This window comes from Tachysurus fulvidraco, chromosome 8 (assembly GCF_022655615.1).
Source record: "Tachysurus fulvidraco isolate hzauxx_2018 chromosome 8, HZAU_PFXX_2.0, whole genome shotgun sequence".
NCBI lineage: Eukaryota > Metazoa > Chordata > Actinopteri > Siluriformes > Bagridae > Tachysurus > Tachysurus fulvidraco.
The window spans coordinates 17,611,912-17,639,361 of NC_062525.1; the positions used below are offsets into that span (position 1 = coordinate 17,611,912).

The 27,450-nt window shown below is 39.9% G+C and overlaps 2 protein-coding genes across 2 annotated transcripts; both read right to left on the minus strand.

Moving 5' to 3' along the window:
• Positions 1 to 3,838: 3,838 nt before the first annotated feature.
• Positions 3,839 to 6,310, minus strand: adrb1 (adrenoceptor beta 1). Its single transcript, XM_027140512.2, has one exon. It carries the CDS (start codon positions 6,076 to 6,078, stop codon positions 4,900 to 4,902), a length of 1,179 nt encoding a protein of 392 aa, XP_026996313.1. The 5' UTR covers positions 6,079 to 6,310; the 3' UTR covers positions 3,839 to 4,899.
• Positions 6,311 to 11,171: 4,861 nt separating this feature from the next.
• Positions 11,172 to 27,412, minus strand: nhlrc2 (NHL repeat containing 2). Its single transcript, XM_027140511.2, has 11 exons — positions 27,223 to 27,412; positions 26,628 to 26,780; positions 23,703 to 24,158; positions 23,455 to 23,576; positions 23,245 to 23,374; positions 18,132 to 18,225; positions 17,243 to 17,474; positions 14,991 to 15,113; positions 14,665 to 14,874; positions 14,344 to 14,566; positions 11,172 to 12,502 (listed from the first exon to the last, which is right to left on the minus strand). The coding sequence occupies exons 1-11, from the start codon at positions 27,380 to 27,382 to the stop codon at positions 12,246 to 12,248; spliced, it is 2,160 nt and encodes a 719-aa protein (XP_026996312.2). The 5' UTR covers positions 27,383 to 27,412; the 3' UTR covers positions 11,172 to 12,245.
• Between the last annotated feature and the right edge of the window lie 38 nt (positions 27,413 to 27,450).

The window sequence follows — 27,450 nt, forward strand, 5'->3', positions numbered from 1 at the left end:
ATAAGTAGAGTGTTTTGACTGTGTCATGTTTACGTTCATGTACAGTAATATTACACCATCCTGATGTTACAATGCTTTTTCTCACAACACTTGGATTGTCAGTCACATGCACTGTGTAGCACCGTATCATAAAAAAACACAGCAACTGACGTTTTACAGATAGGTGAGACTCACGCTCGACCCCCAGGTGCAGCACCACAACACTGTTCTTTCAATTGTAAAACCATCACTTGTGTTTCATGTTCTTTTGATCCAGCTAGAATTATGTGTCATTTTTCCAGCTGCTGATGTTCAACAAAACTTCAACAGGACACGTTTGGTGGTCTCTTTTTTGAATCTTATTCATGTGCCATGTTTCCTGTGTGATAACAGCATGAAAATAGTTCACACGAGGCACGATGTACGTAAAACAGATACTAATCATGCGTTCAAAAATACCAAAAACATCACTTGGATAAACAGAAATATCGATGGTAGAAATATAATATGAAAGAGTGTATTGTGTGGAAAGAGATTAAAAAATTAATTGCCCAAGATGCTCTCCCAAGGCGACAGCAAGGTTTTACATCTACTTTCCAGATGCTCTTTAAATGAATGTAAACTATATCAGTGGCGAGTAAAATTACTTATTTCCTTTAAGTAAAGTTTTTTCATCTCAATCAGTCATTGATCAGTCAGCCTCTCTTTCTTCTTATTAGTTGAGTCTGTACACCAATGAGGAAAGAATGTTTGAAATTCAGCTTAATTCTGTGATATTTTCGTGGCTGGTAGACGTGGTGAAATATGCCAGGTTAAGAGATCCTGTCCCTGCTGATGGTGCCAGTGGGACGTTGCATAAACCCAGCTGCCAGGCTATTTTTAGTTCCTCCTGATAAGGCACTATGAAACTCATAAAGCTTGAGGACCTTCAGAGATTTCATAAGCCACATTTAATGTCTTTCTCCATCAGGGTTATCTTGGCAATAGCACCAGTACTGTCACTGAACATTACTAATATGCCTGTGCATATTAAATGGTTTTGGAGGAAGGGCTATTTTTAAAAAAAGATACATAAACAAAGTTGAACAAGCAAAAAGTAATATAAGACTATTCCTTAATCAAATGACCACTGAGGTTCTGGTATAAAAGCATTCTTTAATGTATGTGTGTGATCTTTATATGCCGTGAACCGATCGCACTAGTGCACGCTGAGCATTTCACCTAATGAATCATAGAAACTGAGAAACGTTTGAAGTGAGGCAGATATGCAGGAACCTGTCATGTGCCATCTATTCATCACCTTATGACATAAACAGTTCTGATCAGCAGACAAACAGGAGTATCTAAGCTTCAGTTTGTTAACTGAAGCAAACAGATTTAAAAATGTGTGTATACCTTAGCATCGGCCTAGGCAAGAACGTGAATGACTTGTGACAGAAGCCTGCAAAAAATATCAAGTGAAAATGTTGTACATTTGAATGTATTTAGCATTCCTGATATTACAAAAGTTATATTTATATAGTTAGTATTTTTGTTTTTTATTTCAAAATTGAAGTAAGGAAACTTATCTGGCAACAGAGCAAGCATGAAACGAGGAAAGAATGTCTGTATCTTTATATATACACAATATGTGCAAATGTTTGTAGACACCTGACAGTCACATCTGTATGTTGTTCTTCATCAAACTGTTGGCACACAATCGAATTTAATGATTTTGTATGCTGTAGCTTTACCTTTAGCTGGAGATAAGGGTCCTAAACCTGTTCCAGCATGACAAATACCATTGTGCACAAAGGACATAAAGTCAGGGTTTGCCTTGGAGTGGAGGAATTTGAGTGTCCTGCACAGAGCCCTGACCTCAACCCCACTGCACTCCCTCAGCATGAACTGAAACACCAACCTCACCCTAGACCGATCTTGTGGCTGAATGGGCACAAATCCATATAGCCAGGCTCTAATGTCTAGTAGAATGCTTTTCTAGAAGAGTGAAGGTTATTATAAAGGCAAAAGAGGTATTAAGTCACTAACTGGATGTTCAAAAAGCACATACGGGTGTGATGGTCAAATGTGCACCCGTACGTTTGCCACAATGTGTTTCATTCATTCATTTTCTACCGCTTATCCGAACTATCTCGGGTCACGGGGAGCCTGTGCCTATCTCAGGCATCATCGGACATCAAGGCAGGATACACCCTGGACGGAGTGCCAACCCATCACAGGGCACACACAAACTCTGATTCACTCATGCAATCACACACTACGGACAATTTTCCAGAGATGCCAATCAACCTACCATGCATGTCTTTGGACTGGGGGAGGAAACCGGAGTACCCGGAGGAAACCCGAGGCACAGGGAGAACATGCAATCTCCACACACACAAGGTGGAGGCAGGAATCGAACCCCCAACCCCGGCGGTGTGAGGATGAAAATAATCGTTCAGAAATTACCAAGATCTTCACTAAAATGCAAAAAACTTTCCTCAATATTGACAACTAGAGTTATACACTGGCATGAAAAACCGAAACTTATATTAAAAAATGCCTTTGCACTGTACATTATTACCAAGAATTAGTGGTACACAGTGACATTTACATTTTCAGCATTTGGCAGATACCCTTATCCTCCCTTATAACATTTCTTTTTGTAGGTGTTACAAGGATATCATGCATGTGTGTTCGCACTATTACTGCAAAACAGGCCGTGTATCACAGGTAATATTTATCTGGGTTAATCGTTGGCTTCTTCACCACCAACCCAGATAAAATTTCCTGTCAGACAAATGATTACTAATAACAAGATGGGGTAGTGCCAGAGACGTGCTGATGATGTTAGCTGTGCTAAATCAGGGCCGTATTCTGCTCAGGCTTTCTAGAGCAGCTTTAAATGTGCAGTGGGGCTTGGGGGAGGACCGAAAATACTAATGCATTTTTAAAGCATAGAATTCCATTATGATTAATAGTACGCAGCTGTGAGCTCATAGAAAAACATTTCCTTTGAAAGCTACTTCAAAACAGCAGGCCTTTACTGATCACACCTTGTCTTTTTTTTTGCAGTCTCATGGCCTGAGGGGAGGAATGAAGAATGCTTAGTTTTTATATCTCACTTCTGACATTTGCTGTTACCTGCCTTCATTACAACCTTTACAACAATTCCAATACTGTTATCATCTATGTCCTGCAGTTATAAGCCAATCATTTAACACAAGTGCAATGCATAAAATCATGCAGAGACAGATTAAGTTCAGTCCCCCTCAGAATGGAGAAAAAAGCGTGAACTCTTTGACTTCCATCATGGCATGCATATTGCTACTAGATGGGCTGGATTGAGTGTCAGAAACTGCTGATCTGCTGAGATTTTCACACACACATCAATCTCTACACTTTACACATTGCTGTGCACAGAAATTCCTTGTTGATAAGAAAGGTCAGAAGAAATTGTCCAGATTGGTTCGAGCTGCCAGGAAGGATCTATCCCACTTTTCAACAGTGGTGAGAAGCAAAACACAACATCGAACCTTGAGCTGGATGGGCTACAGCAACAGATGGTATTATAATTGCCAGATATAGTGACATTATCATTATCAGAATGGTTGATTATTTTCCATTTCAGTTGAGCTTCTTAATTTGAGACACATTAAGTGCATGATTTATGCAGTAATTGCGATTTGATATATACTGGACATTTAGTGGGAGCCTGCATTAATTTTTAATTTAATGTAGATGATTAAATATCATCTGATTTCTCTAATCTTCAGTCTGAGAGGTCAGAAATAAAATATCTTAAAGGGTTATGCAAATGGTTAGTGAGATTGTCTGTATTTAATTCATTGCAACAACAAATAAATGATAGAGGATTCACTTACAACTGGATAATTTATTGCACACTCATAAATGTGACCACCTTATACATTACATGAGGCGCTCGTACATTAATGACAAATCTAGATATATGGACCTGGGCAAGAAAATCTACTGAATAAAATAGGACCAAACCTATTAGTGACTCAAGTGATACATAAATCACTGAGCCTCCATTTCACTATTTGGCAGACTGGTATATTGAAATATTAAATATTATATTCATTGAGAAATAGAAGCAGCTCACATTGAATGGTATATAAGGTGCAAACACGAAGCACTGAATCACAGTTCCTTTCATATGCTCACATGTCAAAAACTCTCCATCAGCTGTACATGGTACTGAATAAATAATGTACAGTTTGATATGTCTGTTTAATATAAACAATTTTGTTTCGTACAATTTGCACATTTCCGTATTATCCTGTGAAGTCACACATTCCTATGTACAATATGAATAATGACATTGAAAATGGCTCTAAAAATAAAATCGAAAAAGGTCAAGCAGTGAACAACAAAACAAATGCAAATTTTTCTTCTCACAGTCATGTATGTAGGGCAAATGTTACGCACATCTCCTGGCTCTTCGTTTCCTGTTTATGGTCAAATAATGACTCACATTAATGCATGAACTAACTGGTGGAGTTTATTTGTGCTCAGATGTTGATGCGAGGATTTCAGGGAATGTATTGCATTATATATGATCCTTTTGGAACCACTTAGTGTATGTTAATTGTCTAATAATGACCCATAAATTAGGAATGAACCCTTACAGTGTTTATTTTGCCCATTTGCACTTAGATACAACATGGGTCATGAAGATTGGAAGAATTTCGTTAAGAGTTTATAGAAATTTAGCATTTTAGAAGTGTAGATGCTGAGAACAAATGGTTTTGCATTCGTCCTATTCTCCTCAAATATTAGTTTTGCCATTTAAAAATGAAACATGTTTAGATCACATGATTTAATTTAAAGGTTAATGATGACCGCAAATAACAGGTTACTTTTTTTTTTTACATTTACAATTGAATATATTTTGTGATATAAATCCGGATTAAAAGCTCAGAGCTGAGACTCGGAGTGGGAAACTCTACTGCTGTAGTCCAGGCTGCAGTTGCTGTCCCTGATTCCGTTGAGGTCGGTCCAAGGTGCGAGGACGCGGCTCTCTACTGCGCAGCGCGACAGCTCGCACGAGCTCACGGTCAGTCCCTGATCAGCGCGCCTCGGCCAGCACGGCATTAGCAGCCTCCGGAAAGCCTTCCTGAAGTCCGGGCTGCGGCAGTAAATGAGTGGGTTAAACGCCGAGTTGGCGTAACCGAGCCAGTTAAAAAAGACAAACAGCTCCTTGTCCACAGCCTCGGCGCAGAATCCGCGAACAACGTTGACCAAGAAGAAGGGCAGCCAACACAGAGTGAACGTCCCCATAATGATGCCGAGCGTCTTCAGCGCCTTCTGCTCCTTTATGGCCACAATCCCGGACGGACGCTTTCGGTTCAGTTTGCACGCCGAGACACCGTGGTTGTTATAAAACCTCCCTTCGCACTTGTCTATTTTCAGGAGCTGCTTCTTGGCTTCTCGGTACACGCGAGCGTAAACGAACACCATAACCACCAAAGGAATGTAAAAGGATATGACTGAGGAGGCGACAGCGTAAGCCCGGTTAGTGATGAAGTCGCAGCACTCCGGGTCCTCGTAGCATTCCGTTTCGTTCCTGTCGCGCGACCAGTGCAGTAAGATCGGCGGAAACGACACGAGAGCCGACACGGCCCATACAGCGCACACGACCCCTTTGGCTCTCGACTTGGTCAGAAGGCTTTGGTAACGAAACGGCCACGTGATGGCAATATACCTGTCTATGGCGATCACGCAGAGGGTCTCGATGCTGGCTGTGACGCAAAGGACGTCCACCGAGATCCACACTTCGCAGAAGTAGGAGCCGTAAAGCCACGCGCCATGGAGCTCCAGCGTTGCGCCAAACGGCACCACCAACAAACCCATTATCAGATCGGCGCACGCCAGAGACACAATAAATACATTGGTCAGCGTCTGCAACCTCTGATTCCGCGCTATAGCCACAATGACCAGTATATTCCCCAGAACAGTGATGATCACAATCAAAGCCATGACTATCCCTAGAGCTACGACCCACTGCTCTGAGAAACCGCTGTCCGGACCGTTAAGATCCACTCGCCCTCGTTTGGTGTCGTTGGTATAGTTCATGGACGGTAACCCGTCCCCCATGGTGTGTCTGGGCTCTGTGAAGAAACTTGTTATCCAAACTTCGACTCCTCTGTGGCGCGCGGCCACGCAGTGGCTCTAAACGCGCCGCGCTTCATCTTGCTCCTGTTTGCAGTCCCAGTTTGAGCAACTGGAGCGCTCGCTAAGATAAACAGCACAGTGACGTCACCGCTTTTATCAACCAATCGCACATGCTGCCAAAATTGCGGCTCCCATTCAGAGCGCTGTGATTCTGAAATAACGCTCCGTTAGAAATGTCCGCTGTAATGCACAGCCATGGCGACGTGTTTTACGCACCGCTAAAATGCACTGTAGACTTCAACTACAGTGATTGGAATAACCAGTAAAGGTATTAACGTCACTTTGTGTTGTTACCTCGGGATCACTAGGTGTTTTCAAAAGGATTTATCTGAGAGTCAATGTCATAAAACAATATTCTTATTACTGCTTCAAATAACAAATTAAAATAACATATTACTCCTCAGTCACCTTTTTATCTCCAGTGCATGCTGAATGCAGGAAATTAAAATAATAATCACTCTAATTACACAAGATAAAAAAAAAAAGAAAAGCCTTTTTATTTTGCATGCTAGGTCTAACAGCTACTTATTCTATTCACTTTTACATTTAAAAAAGTTAAATCTATAATTCTTAAAGGTTCTTCCAATGTTCCTCTGGGGGATTGTTAACGTTTCTAATGAGGAAAACCTACAGCTGATTGGTTCTCATCAGAGAATCCTATTTAAGCAAACTACAGACACTCAGTTATACCTGGAAGAATTTGTGGAGTTGAATGAAGAATCTAAGGCCCATAAACATGCCAATAAATTTTTTTTAGTTGTGTATATGTATATATTATGTATACTACATGCTGGCTAATACAGCCTGAAAACTGTATCGTGATTACATATAGTAAATAAACAGAACTAAAACATTAAAACGTGTCAAACGTTACTACAAACAATTAAACTAAAATTCTTAATGCTAACTAAAATTCTTAAAGTCTAATAAATAAATGAAATAATAAACACACAGCACTAAAATTGCAAATCAATTCTAAAACTATAGCACAAAGATCCCAGAACCAAAACAATGCATTCCCAGTACTTTACATCATTAAAAGAGACACTTCAAAAAACATTCCTGCTTCAGCACATACAAAAGACATCACAAGCCTGATAAAGCTCATCTATGTGAAGTTGAAAACAATTTTAGGCATGCTTCCTTTATCTACTTTTATCAGGAGCTGATACTGTACCACAGACTGTCCTGAAATATTCTGTACTGAGGATGGAATTTCAAGCAACTTGTGATCATAATGAGGACATACAGTATAATACAAATCTAAATAAAATCCAATCAAATGGACACACTAATCAATGGATGCTGCACAGGGGAGTAAACCTAGAATTTGCATAGCAAAACAGAGGGAAACACATTATGTCAAGGCGAGACAGAACGAAGCAATTACTGTGCTTTTGTGCAGATAGGGTGAAGTCCTGCAAACTTCACAATGCCTGATTCAGTTAACTATAATTTCCACCATGCCCTAGTACTTTCCCAAGATAAATCACCACTACCCCAGCTATAAAAAGAGCTTGCAGCAGGCCGATTTCTTTCTTTATGGAACTTAAACAGCCCGACAGGAGATGTTTTTCCAGCAGCGGGAAGCTGTTACTGTAGATAAGATCATAATTGCAGCTCCTTATAGCAGGGGCGCAAGCAGATTGGGCTGGCAGCGCAGCCATGGATAATGTCTCACTCACATCTGCATTCCAACACTGGGCCCCAGTAGTTTTAGTCTAAAACCCACATACAATCCGAACTCCCATATAAACCCGAAACACTGTGCCAACAATTCTCATCTTACCACACTGTACAATAAGTCTGAGCAACTAGTCCTAAGAATTTTTTTAAAGGAAAAAAAATGGTTGTGGATTATTGAAAATGTAATAAATGACACAATATACTGAAGTAAATGTGTGTCTGAGGCTTGTTTTGGCAAGACCTCACTGATTGTGTGCGCATTACATCATTGATTAATGTGATAAAGTATTGGGATTGCTGTGAATAAAATGGCTTGATTGTTTCTTTATCGGTCTTGCTGTCTGGATTCATGCTGTACTGCAGGATGTGTATATAGCTGTGTAAGAGCTTCAGAGTCTGACTAATGAGCTGTAACTTATGAAACTCCAGGTGTTATTTAGGAGCAAGAGATGAATTACTGAGAATTAATAAGAGACATTTAGGTTTAAAACCTATATGCTGAAACCTATAGGAACTGAACCAAGACTTTTACTGCAGAGAATAAAAGAAAATAAATCAGAATATTGTTAAGGCAATGTTGATAGCACTCAGGGCTGGCACTGGCATGGAGGATGCTGCAAAAGCCAAGAGAACTTTATCATCTGAACAGCTTTCTGTTTCAGGTCCTGTAAGGTGCTGAACATGAAAATGAGGCTGTGATGCAAGTTATGCAATAACTGGGAGAAAGACTGAAACTCCTCCCACCTGTCTAAATTAATCCCCTCCTTCCACCTCCTGTAATGAGCTTCCACTCCCTGTCTTGTTGCTGATTTTCATAAATCCCAAGTGCAAAGCTGTTAATAACTCTGGTCCAAGATCATTGAGATACATTTATCTCTTCTGGACCTGAATCCAGAATTCATTAATTTACCATAAGTAATGCTTTATCTTAGTCTGGATCTGGAGCCAGTCCTGGGTGTGTGGAGGTATAGACCATCGCAGGGCACCAAATGCGCACACAGATGCACACGGACAGGGAAAAGTGAGCGCACACACACACACACACACACACACACACACACACACACACACACACACACACACACACACACACACACACACACACACACACACACACACACACACACACAAACACAGGGGCAATTAACTGAAAGCTTTTTTACTTCTAGAAACTTATAAAAAGTTTCATTAAGTTGGCAAAGTTTTCTAATTGAAATCTATTAAAATGAAATAATTAAACATGACAAAATGTGTTACATGTATTATTGAGAATTCTTTTTCTTAAAAAAAGATTCTATTAAACATTATTTACATTCTGTTTACTATCATCAAAATAGGTGGTTTAATGAAAACTAGTGTGTCACTGAGCTATCAAAAACCTAGACTAGAGCTTAGCTGTAAATCTGTAAACCCAAAACCTTGCTAAATTGAAATATTCACTGCATATAAAAATAAGGTAGCAAGAGCTGATACAATTATCAGAACTTATGAAGCAAGCAAAGAAGCAAATATAAAAAAAAACAAATATAAAGCCTTTTATATTTCCACCTGGATCTCATTACCTTAAGGTTCACATCATTAAATTTCACAAAGACAAACAACCAAACGTTTGCAGAATAAAAAGTACGATTTTGATTTTCCCCTTCACTGCTCTCCAAAAGACTGCTCCTGCTCATTTCATTATTTATCCGTTTTCTTTCATTCCCCGCTAAAATCAGTTCCTATCACTATGAATAATTGAATAAATAATGCTTTTTTTTTGACATCCAGTACTGAGGAAGAATATAGAATATTTGAAGGGAAGCTTTGGTGCTAATTTCCATAACACCATGAGATTGGTGACTTAATCATATATTGTATACTGTATATACCATATTGTCTAAATAATCAATTGTAGGCAGAACTACAGTGAAAAAGTATGTATTTACATGCAGTGATTCATAATTCCTGTATTTTCCACAAGCAGGAGTCTTTATATAAAATTCATATGTTCAATTTGATACTATATTTGTTTTTATTGCGATGACATTAAAATCATGGGTCTTTTCTGAGGCATCGTCACACATCATGTATCTTGATGTAATAGATGGAAAAGTCGTCATTACCGTCCTCACACTTCTATCCAGTTAATGTATATGCTGTACAGTGGAAATCTCTCTCTCTCTCTCTCTCTCTCTCTCTCTCTCTCTCTCTCTCTCTCTCTCTCTCTCACACACACACACACACACACACACACACACACACACACACACACACAAACACACACCATAACTAAGTCTCCATTCTTGTCATGACAGAAAATCTCAGAATTGCAGTTGCTAAGTGATTAGTGGATGGCTGGCTGGGTTTTGCAGAACATTAGCAGATTTAAGCTCTAGCCTGCAGGGCAGCATGAAGGGTTGTATAGATGACTACAAGAGACAAGAGACACAGCAATAATGCAGGATTAAATGCATGGCCCGGAAGATGAAGCATGGAGATGCTTTCAGGGTCACCAGAGAGAATGTGATGGGGGTAAAAAAAACCCCACAGGGCGCTATATATATACTGTACACACACACACACACACACACACACACACACACACACACACACACACACATATATGCATACACATACAAAGGTCTTTGCTCGCTGCATGTACTGTAAGGTAATAATGATGATGGATTTATTCTGTATGTTCCGCAGGCTTTATTTATTTATTTCTTTTATATCATCCCATCCCATCTGAGCCACATTATCAGATTAACACTGTATATTATGTTGTGTTTGATATATGACATGCAGTCAGGCTGGTTAAAAAAAAGTTAAATCTACAACCTTAAGTGTTCAACTTGTTCCTCTTGGAGAACCCACACAGCCTGTATTGCAGACTTAACACAGTGGTGTTCTGTGGAACACCTTGAAAGCCAAGAGCATGTAGCATTACACAGAACTTAACAAAGATCCTAGTTTTAATCACGTGTAAGCTTATACTGTAGCTCCAACTTAAAAGCGATAATAAATCTACAAATGTCTTGTAATGATTTAAAATGTAATCTTATATACAAGACCTTTAAAAAGCTTTGTAAGGACACTCTCAAGGTGAAATGGGTAATGTGAGTGGTCAGTGTTACAGGTTCTAAATAATTAATGAATATGCCGAGTAATTTCTGCTACAGGTTATAAATCAGCGTGTCCTCTTCCTAATATCGTGCACGGAGTGCTTTTGGTCCAAACCGTAGATCATAGCATGTAAGACTTTTATGTTTTAAGATGATGTGTAGTTTTGTTCTCAGCAGCATTTATAAGGAAAGAGACAACAGATGCAGAGACAGAACAGATGCAGATCTGCTGAACACCGGTAAAATAATGTTTATTATATTACTTCTTTCAAGTGAGTTAAAGTGCACAATTTAGATGCTGTGTAGTAAAGCAGCTGCCTTTTGAGGAGAATGAAGAAAACACAAGGTCTACTTAGACATGCTGGCTCTGGGCTTTACTACATGAGGATGCAAAGCTTGAATTTGGATTAGAAGTCATTTAAAACAGTCTAAAGACATGACACATGGCCTAAGCTGTAAATGGTCAACAAGCAGGTGAAAAATGAATGCTATTTAGTTTTGTTTTATGAAATACATGTTTATACCTTGCGTGTCACATACAGTATTATTAGACTGCGTTTCCTTTTTGAAAAACGTTTATATATCTAATAATTAAGTATTAAGAAAGCAAAAAACAAAACAAAAAAAACAAACAAAAAACTGTATTGCATCTTAGTATCAAGCTTAAGACTTAAATGGTTCTAATCACAAATGAAGCCGACTTATAACGTTGAGAATTCAGAATATCAAGTTTAAGTGCACTCTGGTATAAATGAACAAAAGCAAAACAAAGCTCAGTATGTACTGGCTATTTATGCAATCAGTACACTGGATTATATGTGACATTTTATATAAATAAGCTTGCAAAATTATACTATTAGTAGAACAGTGGTATGCTCCAAACAGATCTTTTCAGATCTGTGTGTTTTAGACATGTGATCGTTTTCTGAAAAAATAATGCCGGTAGAATTTGTTTTTCTGCTGAAAAGATAAGCTACATCAGATATGTGGAGAAAAACAGATCTGAGTGCCTGACTGCGAACAGCACAGCCAAGCAGGACCGATGCAGTTAGGTAATAGGCGCTTCTGAAGGAAAAAAGGCACTTTGTTCCGAAGCTGCTAATTACCTAACATATGCAACCGTCTTACGTTTCGAGTGGACAAACACCCACGTTGTCAATTCTTTACAGTGCACGTGTGTAAACATGTAAGCTTTATGCAAGCATTTTCGTGTGCAAGATTCTTTGTTTGCTACAACTGATGCAAGTATACACTGAATGTGCCCAAGCTGTAGAAAGTCTGAAGAAGCAAGCGCGCGTTTCAGAAGATGTGTGCTAAAGTCACAGCTACAGTGCCTTCTTTGAGAGCAGAGTCAATCTTCAGAGGCTGTATAAATGACACAGCCTTCATCATGCAGGCTCCACCTTCTGACAGGCAACAGTAGACCCAGGCACTGAGGGTCAGCGTGGGGTCAGGGGTCTGCGGTTGAGGCGGGATGGCGCAGGTGATGGAGAGTGGCTCTGAGAGATCAGCAATGCTTCCCGTCACAGCATGTCCTTGCAGCAACCATTCATTACCTGGAGAGGAGAGGAACACACTGAACTGAAGCGCAAGTCAACAGCAATTATCCTAAAATTACTGCCTGACGATTCTTTTAAAGACTGGCTACTGCGAGTGTGGTGGGTGTACGTGTGTGCAGTGGAACATTTCTCTTAGCTGGTGATATCTCCCAGCATGCAAACTGCCATGCTCTCACCTTTATTTTATGTGATCGGACCACAGGGAGGTCAGTGCTGTCCTTATATTCACGTGTGTGTGTTTCTAGCCTTGAACCAAGGGCATGCTAGTAAGACAAGCATCAAACTGAATTAGGGAAGCTTCCAAACCCAATTTATATTCACGTAGGACCACAAGAGGGAAACAAGCCAGACAACTACCCCCCCACTCACACTCTCTCTCACCCTCCCCAGGTACAGTACAGTGTAAGTATGGGAAACACATACTTTGTATTTCTAACACTAAGTAAACTCATTTAATTACTGAGTCATTTAATTACATCAGATAACAAGAGTCTTACAGAATCCACCTGGCACAAAACTCATTATGGACACTTACTAATGTTGGTCCTTAGGGGGCCCTTTGCCGTTCCAACTACAGGCACCTGAGTGAGGCAGTTATTGTAAATAATTCAAATTACATGCTCTAATTATACAAATATATATAGTGGCTGAAACCTAATGATGTAGTAAAAACAGCTAGACACTTTTTCAATATTGCTTTTGATAGCCGCACAGCTTCTTTCTTTGTCTTCGATTGTGTGTATACGTGTGTGCGTGTGTGTGAGGAAGAGGGGGAGGGAGAGAGAGAGAGACAAGAGAAAGACAGAGAGAGAGAGAGTGAGAGAGAGACAGAAAGAGAGAGAAAAAGAGCAAGAGAAAGAGAGAGAGGGAGCGAGAGGATATGAAGCGGTTGTGGGAGATCTAGCGAGTACGTGCTTGTGTGTTCCGGATCACAGAGGAATTGTGAATTCTTCCTTGGCCTGGGTCCCAGTGTGGCCGGCTGGTCCCTGCAGTCTGATGCAAAATGTGTGAACGAAGCACTCCAACAAACCGTCTCTAAGTCTCTCAATGCTTCAATCCAACAGTATTCATTAGCTCAAAGATAAGTTTACTACAGAGAAAAATCCTAGAAGCAGAATGTCTACAAGAATCCTCAAAGCAGTTTTTATACTATTTTTTATTCCAAAATTTAAGACCAAGTTTGCAGTGATAATGTACCAAATTTCAAAATTTTATTTGGAAATAAGGAAATTGTTATCATCATTATTAGAAATAAAAGAAAGAAAGGAAAAACCCTTTTCTGCATTACAGTCAGCTGTAAGACTGTACAGTCAGTCTGAACTGTTGGAGGACACAGGATTTAATCAGCTACATCATCTGCTATTCTTGAGCCAATATTGATTAAAGCTGATGATTGGATTGGCAAAGAAACGTCTCCCCATGGGACAGTGAAGTTGATCAATTTACAGTCCTTAATATGTCAGTTTAGGAGAAGCATCTGTCTCTCTGTGTGGCTTTTACACAAGCAAGATAATACCAGCCTTGGCTTAATGCACACCTTTGTTTCATGGAAATTAGCCTTCAGTATTTGAGTGTGTGCGTGTGTGTGTGTGTGCGTGTGAATGACTTCAGAACCAAAGACCGTAACCTAATAAAAGCACTGAGATCAATTTTTCCCTATACACCAGGTTTTATGTAAACATTAACTGAAGCTCTGTATCACTGCTACCACATTATTGTGCTGATTGGATAACTGCATGAAAGAGCAGGTGTAATAGTTCTCTGGTGTCCTATTGAAGTGGTCGATAAACGTGTATGATTTTCAAATCCTTCTTCACTTCAAATCATCAATTCAGTACCTTCAGCGGAGAGACTCCAGAAGCTCGGGGCATCCTTGTTCAGTTTGGTTTCACCAGGTAGAGTCAGGATGAGGTGGATATCGATGACCTGCCCTGCTGACACAGGTAACGTAGCCATGCTGAGCACTGGAGCTGACTTTGGGAGCTTGGGAACCTTTACAAGTGCAGCAGTGGGAGCAGGGATTGCAACGAAAGAATCAACTTCTACCATTGAAATGGGGAACTGAAGAAGGGAAAACAAGGAGATAGAGATAGAAGAAGGGTTAGAGATTCTGGGTTCAGTATCATCAGTGATTTAAGATAAGACACAGACACACTGACCACAGACACGGATTTGGTCTCTAATTCCAGCACTTTGATGTGATGGTTGTTGGTGTCTGCTATGTAGAGCAGCGAGCCCCCCTCGGCCACACAGAGACCCCCGGGCTCACTGAAACTAGTCTCTGCAAAGCTCGGGCCAAATGTGTCGCTCACTTCCTCAGTGCCTGCCAGCACCCTGCACTGCTTGGTTTTAGGGTCCACAACTTTGATCTGGAATGAGAAGTCACACTTTAATGCGTATAAGGTGGCTGGGTGTCTAGTCACAGCGTGACGAATGAAAACAAATCCAGTGAACCCTTCTTCCCCTAAAAAAAATATAAAAATACCTTGTGGTTATAGGAGTCTGCTACATAGAGCAGGCTTTTACTGGCATTCCAGGCTACTCCTAAAGGATGCTGAAGCTTAGCATCCACCCCCTTTCCATCCACATCTCCAAAGGCAAAGAGATTCTGTAAAAACACAAAACACATGCATAGCTGAGAATGCTGGGCTGTCCGGCTGTCCTTCAGCTTGCTAAACCAATAAAGCTACAGTGCACAGGAATTCTTTAAAAATGTTAAAAGAAAAAAAAAAACATGATTGAGTAAGGAGAGAAAAATGAGACATGATTCATCTATAAGATGTTCCTGAGCTGCTGTGTCACCCTGACAATCCTGTCATAGTAATTCATTGGCAGTGCTGTGTCAGGGATGTCAGACCAAAATTATACACAAATCGTACTCTAGCTCAGATATATATCAAACTTCACATTTCACTTTGATACAAAAGTCTGACAGGGGCAACCGACGAGAGAGAGAGAGAGAGAGAGAGAGAGAGAGAGAGAGAGAGCAAGAGACAGAGAGAACAGACAGAGAGACAGTGAGAGACAGAGAGAACAGACAGAGACAGACAGAGAGAACAGACAGAGAGACAGCGAGAGACAGACCGACAGACAGAGAGAGAGAGAGAGAGAGAGAGAGAGAGAGAGAGAGAGAGAAAGAGACCTATTTAATACTGATGGGGTTTTACTTCTTGAATATTTAAGCCTTTTTTCTGACAAGTCACAACTACTTTTGTTTCATCCTTAAGTGCATTCTATCATACAGAATAATTTGATCACCACAACATTTATTTAGTGTGCATGGTGCAGTTTGGACCACAGCTCAGGTTAAGAAACATTCTGCAAGAATCTTACAACAGCATTTTTCTACCAAAAAACAAACAAACAGGCGTGACGAAGCACTGACATGAAAGCTGAATACAGGACAAAGACCTAAAGTTACCATTTCATATTTAAAATTATTCATTTTGGTAGTTACGTTTTTGAAAAATTACTTTGCTGACATCATATAAATATATTCTAGCGATAATAAAAGCCTTTATAAAGTTGTTTATGGTCATTATCAGGTAAACCAGCTCTATTACGCTTACACTTCTTTTTATTTGCTGTATGCAATTGTGAACCAAAATGACCTAAATTAGTTACACTGAAATTCATTTTCCCCTTTTTTCCCCACTGACATTTTATTCTTCCCCTCCCTTGGATCTGCCCTTCTACATGTTTTCCTTTCATCAGCTCACCATCGCAACAGCTGCATGAATTAGTGTGTTTACGTAAACGATACCTATATAAGCGTACATGACGCGAACTGTACGAATATGACACGCAAATAAGAGACGAGCGGAAGGACGCAGGATTTAACTTGAATCGATGCTGGGTTTTTATCGTACGGAAGCTTCATGAGTGACACGGTTTCGTTTATACGTCGTTTCATGCTCTCATTCTGCAGTGTGGCTTTACGATATGGTAAATTAGAAATCAAGCTTGTTCTGTCACCTCTCTCCACAGGAACCACAGTTAGTCGCATCTAAATCACCAATCAGGTCCTCTAACAAGGCAGGAAAGAATAATTACACTCGAACGTAACTAGCAAACAGAGCAATCAGATCTACTCTGACTCTCAGGAAAACACAAACTGTGAGAGGGAAATTACATGGATCTGAAAATGTCTTGATTTTGGCTTGGAATTGAAATAAGTACTTTCTCCACTAGGTTGTCTCAGCTCAGTACATGATCATGATTGCTCCTGGCCTCATTTAATAAACACGTCTTTGTATTAAAGAGCACTCCGGAAAATTTGCATTCCTGCTTGTCAAAATTTAACTCAGCATGCTACAATACTTTGTATTGTTTGATGAATTCATGAAGCCACAACAACGGAAATCTTTGTCTTGTGATTTTTTTAACTGCCTCTGTATTAGTGGGAACGAGCGGATCTTTTTCCTCTGATGATTGTAGTTTAGAAAGGAACGGATGGACAGACAAGCGAAGAGACCATGTTGCTCTCGTCAGAACCGTCTGCTCAGAAGCCCAGATCAAAACTCCGATCCCTTTTCCGATTATGTTCGTTCCTGGCGCGTAAGCCGCATTCACAGGAACGTGGCTCTAAATAATCTCAGATACGAGCTTTTCCTTTGCAGCAGCACTGTGTAATAGTAATATTGTTTAAATTTGAATATTATCGAGATACACAAACTTTGCCAAGCACTGTTTAGTGACTCATACAGAGATGCTTTGAAAGCTGAAACTAAGTCTCACCAGGGGGTCTCTCTCCCCACCGACTACATGTTTGACAGCTCCGTCTCTCAGAGAAAGGCTGCGGATGGTGCTGCTCTCGCTGTCTGCGATGAAAAGACAACTCCACGGCTCTTCAGGAGCAGAGGTCAGACCTGATGGCTGAGCCAGGCCAGCTTTATGAGGGTATGCGTTATTCCTGTTCTCCTCATTCCCGCTGCCTGCAAAGCGCACACACTCGCCCTTTTTATACTCGCTGTAATCACATAAGGAGGAAATTCAGATGTTAGTGTGGATGTAGAGTTTAAAGTGCATGCAGAAAAACTTTATTTATTTTTGAAGCAGAATATATAGAAGAAAAAAATTTGTTTTCCTTTAGCATAATTGACGTTTGATGTTCGGTTTCTAGTTTTTGATGCCTATATGTTACAAAGTCTACTAATCGCTTACTGTATAAAATACCTGCTGTTCTCTACCCAGATACTATTGACTTGTAAGCCCAACCTTATGCCTTATGACTATAAACCACTTACTTTTCCATCTGAACTGCTTTTGGATCCTCTTGACTCAAATTTTCTGTCATAATGTTAAATTGTGCTCTTCTTACAGGAAAAATTTTGAACCTTTTGGCATTATAAAACAGATGTGCATTTTCAACCCCCCCCCCCCCCAATATATGCCTCTTAATTTATATATTTAATTTGTTTACTCACGTAAATATCAATTCTAACTGAAAACACAAAAATATCATCCACAAATGTGTATGTTTACTAGCACATTTGAAGAGAATTAGCTTCATTCACAAGTAAAAATAATCACAGCTTAGAGCACAGCAAACTGTACCCTGGAGAATGGCATCATACTAGTGCTGTGTGTGTGTGTGTGTGTGTGTGTGTGTGTGTGTACAGCTCACCTTCCTTTGGGCAGCTTCCCATCCTCTAGGAACAGAGCCCAGATTTGATGAGTCCCTGCCATTGCGATCCACAACACGTTATCCTTTGTACCACCTGTGATAACACATGGACACACACACACACACACACACACACACACACACACACACACAAGTTGATACTTATCTTATAAGAGCTATTAACCACTGTCTCTTATATTTGTCTAGAGAGTTGATTGATCTATCTTCTTTGGAGAATTTCAAACAAATCACCCTTTTTAAACCGTATCCTTTAGACCTCTTAAAAAACAGCATTAGGCTCCAACGGCCAAACACTGACCATCACGTCAGAAACGGAGAACGTTTTACAAGGACGACAACACACTCGGTTATTCAGGCTGTGCTTAGTACAGAAATATTAGAGCTTGTGTAAAGCAAAACGCTGAGAGTAACAGCATTTTCAGTTCCCAATCCAAACAGCATTCAGTCTGTACAGTCATTCACTAAAGCACTCACACTCCAATTGGACCTTAGCTAAACCCAATTCAATAGTGTCTGTGTTCAGGACCACACCGTGTGTGTGTCTGTGTGTGTGTTACGAGAGGAATGGACAATGAGGACCATTGCACTGATGTCTAACAATAGCCAGCTAATGGTGCTGTTTATCTGAGACAATTTCAGCTGGCTCAAAGCCCAGTACATGCATTAATGGCAAAGAACGTCTGAGAGAGGAACCGATAGCCTGAGATGAAATGTCTCCACATGCAGCTTTTATAATAATTGAAAAAAGGTACAAGGTAAGGATACAAAACATCCAAGCAGTGGAAAAAAATGATGTAGGAATCCATCATCTTCAAACCTAGCAGTAGGTATTAAATAAAATGACAACAGCAATAACATTTAATCATTACTAAAGGAGGACCTACATTTAACTTACTGTATAAACATCATTTAAATTCAGTCTCACAGGCTATCCAAGAAACCTTTTACGGTTTGTGCTTGAAGCAATAGTTACACATGAACTGAAAAGGAATGACAATTTTCTACTTAACCTAAATGCAGCTAATTATGCAAGACACGCTGGGTTCTTTAGTTTTGCACTGGAATACGAGATTAATGCTTATAGCTCTCAGATTAGCCTTGTGCAAACAGCATAACAAATTCATTTCACACTCATTTCAAGGGCTGTGCAAATAAAAATAAATAGCAGAAGGAACAAAACAGGGTGAGGTGGTGTGATGCCATTACCACCCCAAAGCTGACTGTTTATATGTCCCAAAGTGTTTTATTCCTTTAAACCACAAAAATATAAACAGTGAAAAAAATTTTATTTTAATGAAAAAAAAAAAAATCAGGTCTTTTTTTTAAATCAGTGAAGACATTTAATGTCCTGGATCATCCATCACTTACATCATATAACTGCTCTGTACAGCTGCTGTTGCTACAGCCTTTTTCTCCTCAAACCAAAAAATATGCAGCTTTTAACGTTACTGAGAACCGAGAAAGTGCAACGTCTTCCATATAGAAAATACAACCATGGCTGACAACAGCACCACCTCTGTTTTACTATATCTATTATTTAATTTAAATAATTTTAAGCATGGGGAGGCACGGTGGCTTAGTGGTTAGCACGTTTGCCTCACACCTCCAGGGTTGGGGGTTTGATTCCCGTCACGGGGGTTTCCTTCGGGTACTCCGGTTTCCTCCCCCGGTCCAAAGACATGCATGGTAGGTTGATTGGCATCTCTGGAAAATTGTCTGTAGTGTATGTGAGTGAATGAGAGTGTGTGTGCCCTGCGATGTGTTGGCACTCCGCCCAGGGTGAAGGCAGGAGCCTTGATGCCCGGTGATGCCTGAGATAGGCACAGGCTCCTCGTGACCCGAGAAGTTCGGATAAGCGGTAGAAAATAAATGAATGCTTAAAATTCATTCTTCACATTTACAGTATGCTTCATTTGGGAGTGTCGTAAATGTGATTTACATTAGATCCTCTCTACAGTCAGAGCTGCTGGAAAAAAAATTCTGTCCAATCAGAATCAAGAGTACTGTATTATACAGTGCTTTTTTTTCCGGGCACTTTTACATACCGCTCAGCAAAGGTGCGGTTATACCAGACTGATGACTGAAGGAAGCAGACTGCACGCGATAAACATGTCTAATTACATCTGGATAATTTGGTAATGAAAACTTTTTTATCCAAAATGACCAGTCATCATGCGAGGAGACTGAAAGAATACAGGACAGATGCTTAGAGCAGCACCGAGTGTCCTAGAGGTCAGAATAAAGCGAAGTGAAGAAGCAGCTGACTGAAAAGAAGAAACGCATGATGAAGCTCCATAGAGTCCAAGAACAGGCTCCGAACAGTCCCACAGACACAAACTCAACACACATCCCAATCACAGAAAACTGCAAAGCCTACTGATCCTTTGTGTATTCATTATCTGGGATGAAACAGCATGACAAATAACCACAGATTTCTGACTACTTCATAAGTATGAAGTGCAGTTTTAGACACAAGGGTGATTGCGTCACTTTCCACAACGATGACCTGATATCTATGGAATGCCATCTGATCCTGTGTATCAGATTGTGCTTGTCATCTTGTTTTAAAATGCTCAGGGGGCTCGCAAATAAAAACTTTGCATTTCAGGTCATGAGAGCAGTTGCTTGAAACAGTGCTATGAAATGTTTGCTCAGGGAAGTCACGGTGCACCCACAAGCATTTCTGATCTTATCACGTTCAGAGCCCAGACAACGCATACACCTTTATATCTGCTGCTAGTAACCAGCAGACCTGGCTGTTTACTCATGGGTTACTTCAAACAGCAACAAGCATCCATTCTGTAAGCACAAAAGTCCACTTTGACCAGACTACACACCACACTAAGCTGCATGAAAGACAAATATACCATCAGCAACCAGAGCTGCAGAAAGAACGTCCAAGAACTTCAAAAGGGAAGCGTTCTTAGGGGGGGAGATGGAACTGATAGAGAGACAACGTTGTGGTGAATAAGATAAATAAAATAGATCATAGATCATAAAATAGGACAAAATTGCTCGTGGCAGAATAATAAACTCAAGCTTTATATGAAACATTAAATTTCATGAGTAACACTGAGAGAAAAAGATTAAGTCACTGTAATTCCTGTGCATGCAAAGGCTACACAAAGGAGAAGAAATATTAGAGCAGCGGAAGCAAGAACCAGGCTGTGTGTTCCAAAAACCCGGGTTACCTCAAAATAACCCCTGATCTCGTCACGTGAACTGTCCAATGACTTGTTTAAGGCTTTAGTCTTGCTTCTTTATACCATACAGCACAATTAGATCTGTATTAACATTATTGTGATGGAAGCTTTTTCTCTCATCAGCTCAATCATGGCCATTTACTCTCTAGAACTAACCTACACTGAGACAGGTGATGGATCATGTCCCCTAACTCCAGGCAAAACTACACATCAACTGACTTTTACTTGAAGTCAGACATGTCAGCTAACAGCGATGAACGACGGCTATTTGTGGTGTATGCAGGAGGAAACCGATGTGACCACTCACCATGTGACCCTCAGCTCATAAGGCATCAGAAGACTTGATAACTAGAGCCTGACGCGAGCAGGTTTATTTGCTACCTCTCTTGCACATAAAACAAAAGCTTTTTAATACAATAAGTAAATTAGTAGGACAATTTGAACACACCTTTCTTTATGAGGGAAAAAAAAATAAGACGACAGACACGATAAAAGAAATAAATAAAGCAAAAGATGAATACGCTCGATGGAAACATTTGTCTTTTAATGGAAAAAGCACCAAATCGCTTTCTAACTGTGGGTCACTCTTTATTCAATCTTAATCAAAGGGTGCAGGCTCGGGTGGAATGAAAGCAGGAGCGACAACCGATAAACTCCTGTTAAATCAGTTTATTTTATCTCTCTCACAGACACAGACCATAGCAAGTAAACAATCGCAACTACCATTCCGTCTGACTGGAGAGTGATTTGGTGCTTGTGAATGAAACTCAGAGTGTATTTGCCTCATATCATGAGGTTATAGAGAAGCACTGTGTGCTCTTTGCCCTCATGTGGACTCGACTGTATTCACTACCATCAGTAAGCATTGCACCAAATTGAAGCACAATTGCATAAAAAAAACTTTTCAACTTGTCAAAATGAATGGGCTTCGGTCACTTTGTTGTTACGAGTCGCAGTATGTATCAGTGTACCTTTAGTCCTCAACTATCACTTGCCTACAATCTGGCTTTAACGAAATCTTGAAGCCAAACCAGGTCTTTGCTGATAGGACTGAATCCCCTTCTTTACTGTCTACTCTAACGTCTTTAAAGACTTTACACATGGAATGTTGCATTGTTGATGATTCGCCGAAGGCTATACCGATGTAAATGTCAGTTTTCAAAACACATTATTGCTGATACAGATGATGCACCAACATGACTGTATAATGATATCTGTGCTGTGTTGTGTCAGGTCAAAACAACAAGCACACAAGACATATGTCAGTGGATTGGGTTTTAAAATCCATGGCATAAGCAAATCCAATTCTGTGCCACTGTCGCACATGCCATTATGCAGAAAGTAAAAAAAAAATCACTACAGGACATTCGGACCAATTCTAATGCAAAATGGGAACCAGTTTCAAACTGGTGGTAGATGGTGGTATGTGGTATGCATAATTCAACCACAACACCACTGATCTAATCACTGCCCAGTGATGTCTGGCCTTATCTGTAGTGTTGTGGGACATGGAGTGTATGACCCATCTGAGCACCTTAATCTGATCCTGTGTGTTGTTTTTTTGTTTTTGTCAAATCTTTCACCAGTTAAGCTTTTAAATCTTAAGCGACAAAAAAATTGAAACATCCGTCAGGACAGCTGGGGTCTGGCACAATTTTAGTATCAGATAAGATGTAATAAACCTTGAAGTGTGTGTCAAAGGGAAAAGATAGATGACTAGAATGTTAGAATTTAATCTATTTACATAAAATTCTATTTACATACAGAGTAGTGGCTCTTTGACAGTCTTGGGAGTTGAACCGTCACTCTCCGCTCACTTGCCTCTCAGACCCTTAATAACCACTGATATGGCAATTTCTCCAAAGAGAATGGCTGGTAAAAATCTTCACCTGCTGTGCCAAGGACTATGTCCCATGGGGAGCTGATTGGCTGCTGAAGTCCCATTGCTCCACCCTCTTTATCTGTGCCTTGGATGCCGATGCCAGCTAAAGTTATAACTTTTCTTTCTAAAAGGTCAATCTGACGGAAGAGAAAAAAGACGTACAACTCAGCAGGACTGATCTGATGAAGTCAGGGAAGTAGGTCAAAGGCTATTTTACCTTCCTGATGAGGTGATTCTCAGTGTCAGCAACATACACAGTGTCTCCTTTCATGCATATTCCTTGAGGAGAATTAAATCGTGCCTCAGACAGATCTCCATCCCGCTTTCCGCTTTCTGGGCCTGCCATAATAAAGATGACACAGGAGGTTAAACATGTTTATGTGGAGCATCCTGCCTGTGCTCAAATATCAGTTACATAAAAGTTGATGTTAAATCAGTGACATGAAACAGTTCAACACTTCCTACCTCCCACACAGTACAAGACTTGACCAGTGCTGGACACCACAAGAACCCTGTGGTGTCCCGTGTCTGCAATGGCCAGGTTCTTGCTTTTGGGGTCCACTGCCACTTTTCCTGGGAATGACAGGATGGAGGGCGGTAAGGAGTCCTTGTAGAGCTTTTTTTCCACAGCATGGTCTCTGAGCAAACCCTGCTGTCCATAGTAAGTGAGAGCACCAGCGGTGAACAGGAAGAGGCGTTCTCGATGTCCTTCACCCACCACCGAGAACAGTAGGTTTCCTCTGGGCCCAAGAATCACCAAGGTGGGCCAGCAGGACACGTCTAACTCTTGCCACAGCTGAGCATTGCTGTCGTTCACCACTGGGTGAGTAATACTGTACCTCAACACAGCACTGCAAATGTTCTGCAAAATCTTCTCGTTGGGAAACTTAGCAGAATGAACACCTACTACAACTAGGCCATCTACGAAAGAAGAAAAGGAAAAGAGGCAAGTGAGGAAAAAGAAATGTCAATTTCATAACAGATCATGACCTGGGGCCAACTGTTCCCTCAGAGGTCCTAGACCAAGAATAGGAGACAGCAAGCAATCAAACCTTCCTCTCTTTAACTGCAATGTGTCCTCAGGTAAAACTGTTATAAAGGTTTTAAACATAGTCCTCTATTCTCTATCCTACAATTTCTAAAGAAAATAAAGATGTGACTTTTTGTCAATTGCCTATTCGGACTCCGGCAACAAAGTACACTTCTCTTACTAATGTAGGTGAAGGCAGAAGAAATGAGATTTCCTCCATGAAAGCCTGTAGGTCTGAGAGGTTAATATATGAAATATTGAAGGAGGAAAAATGGGTCGCTAAAATATTTGAAAAGGTCTTTAAGTGACCAAATGTTGAAAGTAAAAGTTTCATTCAGGAATAAGTGAAATATTGCAGGATTACTTTGATGATTTTCCTCAACAAATGGCTTTTGTTCTTTTTAGATAAAAAAAAAAATTGTTCAAGGCTGGATAGAGGACTCTCATCAAACAATGCATGGCTGTGTGATGTGCTGATGGATGTCTTATTCAATCTTTGGATAAAAACATCCAGTTTGTCTGAGCTGTCAAATTGTTTCCTTGCTTGACGGCCTTCTAAAATGGCTTTTGTCTTTGTGCATTTAATGGTTTAGAGCTGACAAATGGTCAGGACTACTTAGAGGAAAAGAAATTGTACTCTTTGGATAAATGTTAAACGAACATACATATTAGCCAACTCCGAGATTATAGTCAATGAACTCTGAAGTTCATAATTAGTTAGAATTATATTTATTTATAATGATAAAGTTTATAAATGGTGAATAATTCTGATGGGGTTATACAAAATGTGAGAGCAAAATCCATGAGTGGGAATCTAGAGGTTTTGTTGTGTTCCTATGCAGCCCTCAGGCATCCTATTAAAACTAAGGAGCTACTTTAAATTAACTTTATTTCTCTCAGCTGTTCCCTCTCGCTTCAAGTAAAATGTCAGGTGAACTTCTCATTCCTATTATTAGAAATGATATTTTTTCCATTCCTTGTCCTCATGGTGTGAAATCTAGCCACTTGTATCTAAAACCTACAGACAGTATTTTCAATGTTCCAGCTTTTGAATGCCCATGAGCATTTAAAAAAACCCAGTTATTTATCAGCAGATGAGAGGTGCAATATGATTAGAGGAAAAAAACTTTTTTTTTAGTAGGTTCTTTCACTTTTCTCATGAAATTGACCTGACCTACAAAACAACATATGTAAAATTTTTCACCCACCTCATCTCAGAGCAAATATTTTTATAATCATCAATGGAGCACAGCTATTTTTTTGGGATTCATTGACAAACTTGTGATTGCAATATTTAAACCATTTTCTGAGCAAAAAAAGAGCTGGTTAAAACAAGGATATGGAAGAGACAGCAGGGGCATGAGTATGTTCTGATCACTGGTAACGGAATGTACCGAAAGCTGTGCCAGCGATGCACTGTAAAGTCTGAGATATGGCAGTAAGCAGGATAAGGGCTGCGTGGCTTGGCCCACTTCCTCCTTACAAAGAGGGTAATGATAGACCACTGACAGCTAGAGCTGATAGCACCTTTCACAGAGCTGCTATAATAAGCCACGTGCCAGCAGAACAGTGTGCTTAACCATGATGACTACACTCTCTGATATTTAAAGGCTCATCATAGCTCAGAGTGAAGGGAATGAGGAGGAATGGCCCTGAACAAATCCAAGAAAACTAGGGTCGGTATAAAATAAATGACCCAAATTTCTCTTACTTAACATCATAATTAAAACGATTTATAGGTCAGTGTAATTGCTGTGCAATGACAATGAAAAAGGTATGTAATAGAATACTGTACTGTACAGGAGTTGGAGTAAAAGTATATTAGAAGCACTCAAGAGCAATATTACACGCAGATTTATGATTTACATCCTTCTTCACTTTTGAGGCTTGTGATTTTAGAGGAATGAGCAAATCTGGCTACAGTATAACTGTCCAAAACATTCATCTTAACATCTTCACCTCAACAAAGATCATAAAATTTGGAAAATACTTATCTGAATTAGCCTTCTAACAGCCAGGCATGTAACGGATACTGCCTCCCACAGTATTCATGGGTAATGTTAAGAAGGAAACAGCACATTCACTCCTCAACATTTTACATTTTCATGACAAAGGTGCTGTTTCTTCTAAAACTTTACAATTGTAATGCATACATAACGTGAGCAAAATATAAAACATACAGGGTTACATTAACCCTACATATAATCCCCCAAAAAATGCACGATGCATGTTAGAAATTTTTCATTCCAGTTTGTATACTTGAGTGGGAATTGTACTTTGTGGTATGACTTTACACTGCAGAGACTGGAAAGGTAACTTTCACTCAGGGGGTAAGTACACGGTGTGGTGTGAATGCGTACCTTTCACAGTGTGAAGCTGCTCCAGTTTGTGCAGATCAGGCAGTATGTGCATGCAGTTGATGCAACAGTAGGTGAAAAAGTCCAGCACCACCACCTTGCCTGATAATTCCCTTTGCAGAGACAGAGGGCCCTGAGTGTTTAGCCACTCCAGACCTGCAGAACACCAGAGATTTATTTTCTTTGGTCTTTTATTGTGTTATGAAATAAGCAAATATTCACTTTGTATAGCCAAATAGAAGGTCACTGTTCCAAATTAAGTCTTGTCTTATGGCCGAAACCATACTGCTTTCACTATTCAGTGCAATAACTGTAAGTTTGGGCATTTTGTTGTGTTCAAGAGCATAAATGGAAACATCCAGAACTTGATTAAATCCCACAATGCATTGCGATACAATAGTGGAAAACATATACCCTTAAAAAAATACAGAATTGAACACATTTTAATGTTTGTGATGAAAAAATCAATCAGCATCACTGATATTAAACCTATTACGAAAAGTTAGAGAAATTTTCTATATGAAATGAAATCTCTAAAACTAAAACAAAAACAAACCGTTAGCTGATTTGATGCTGAATTAATAACATACACTCTAACCTTCTTCAAAATCAGGAATCTTTAAATCTTTGTCGTCCAACTTTTGTAAATACTCATGTACTAAATTTTCCTTTTCTTCTTGCGTGGTAGCTTCTTCCAGGGCGAAGTCTAACTGGCTCTGAAAGGGAAACAGAGCCGATAAACTGCTGCGCGCCGCCATGTTTCCGAGAACAGCACAGGCAAATGAGCGCGAATATATCCGTATTCGCACATTCGCCATAAATCAAA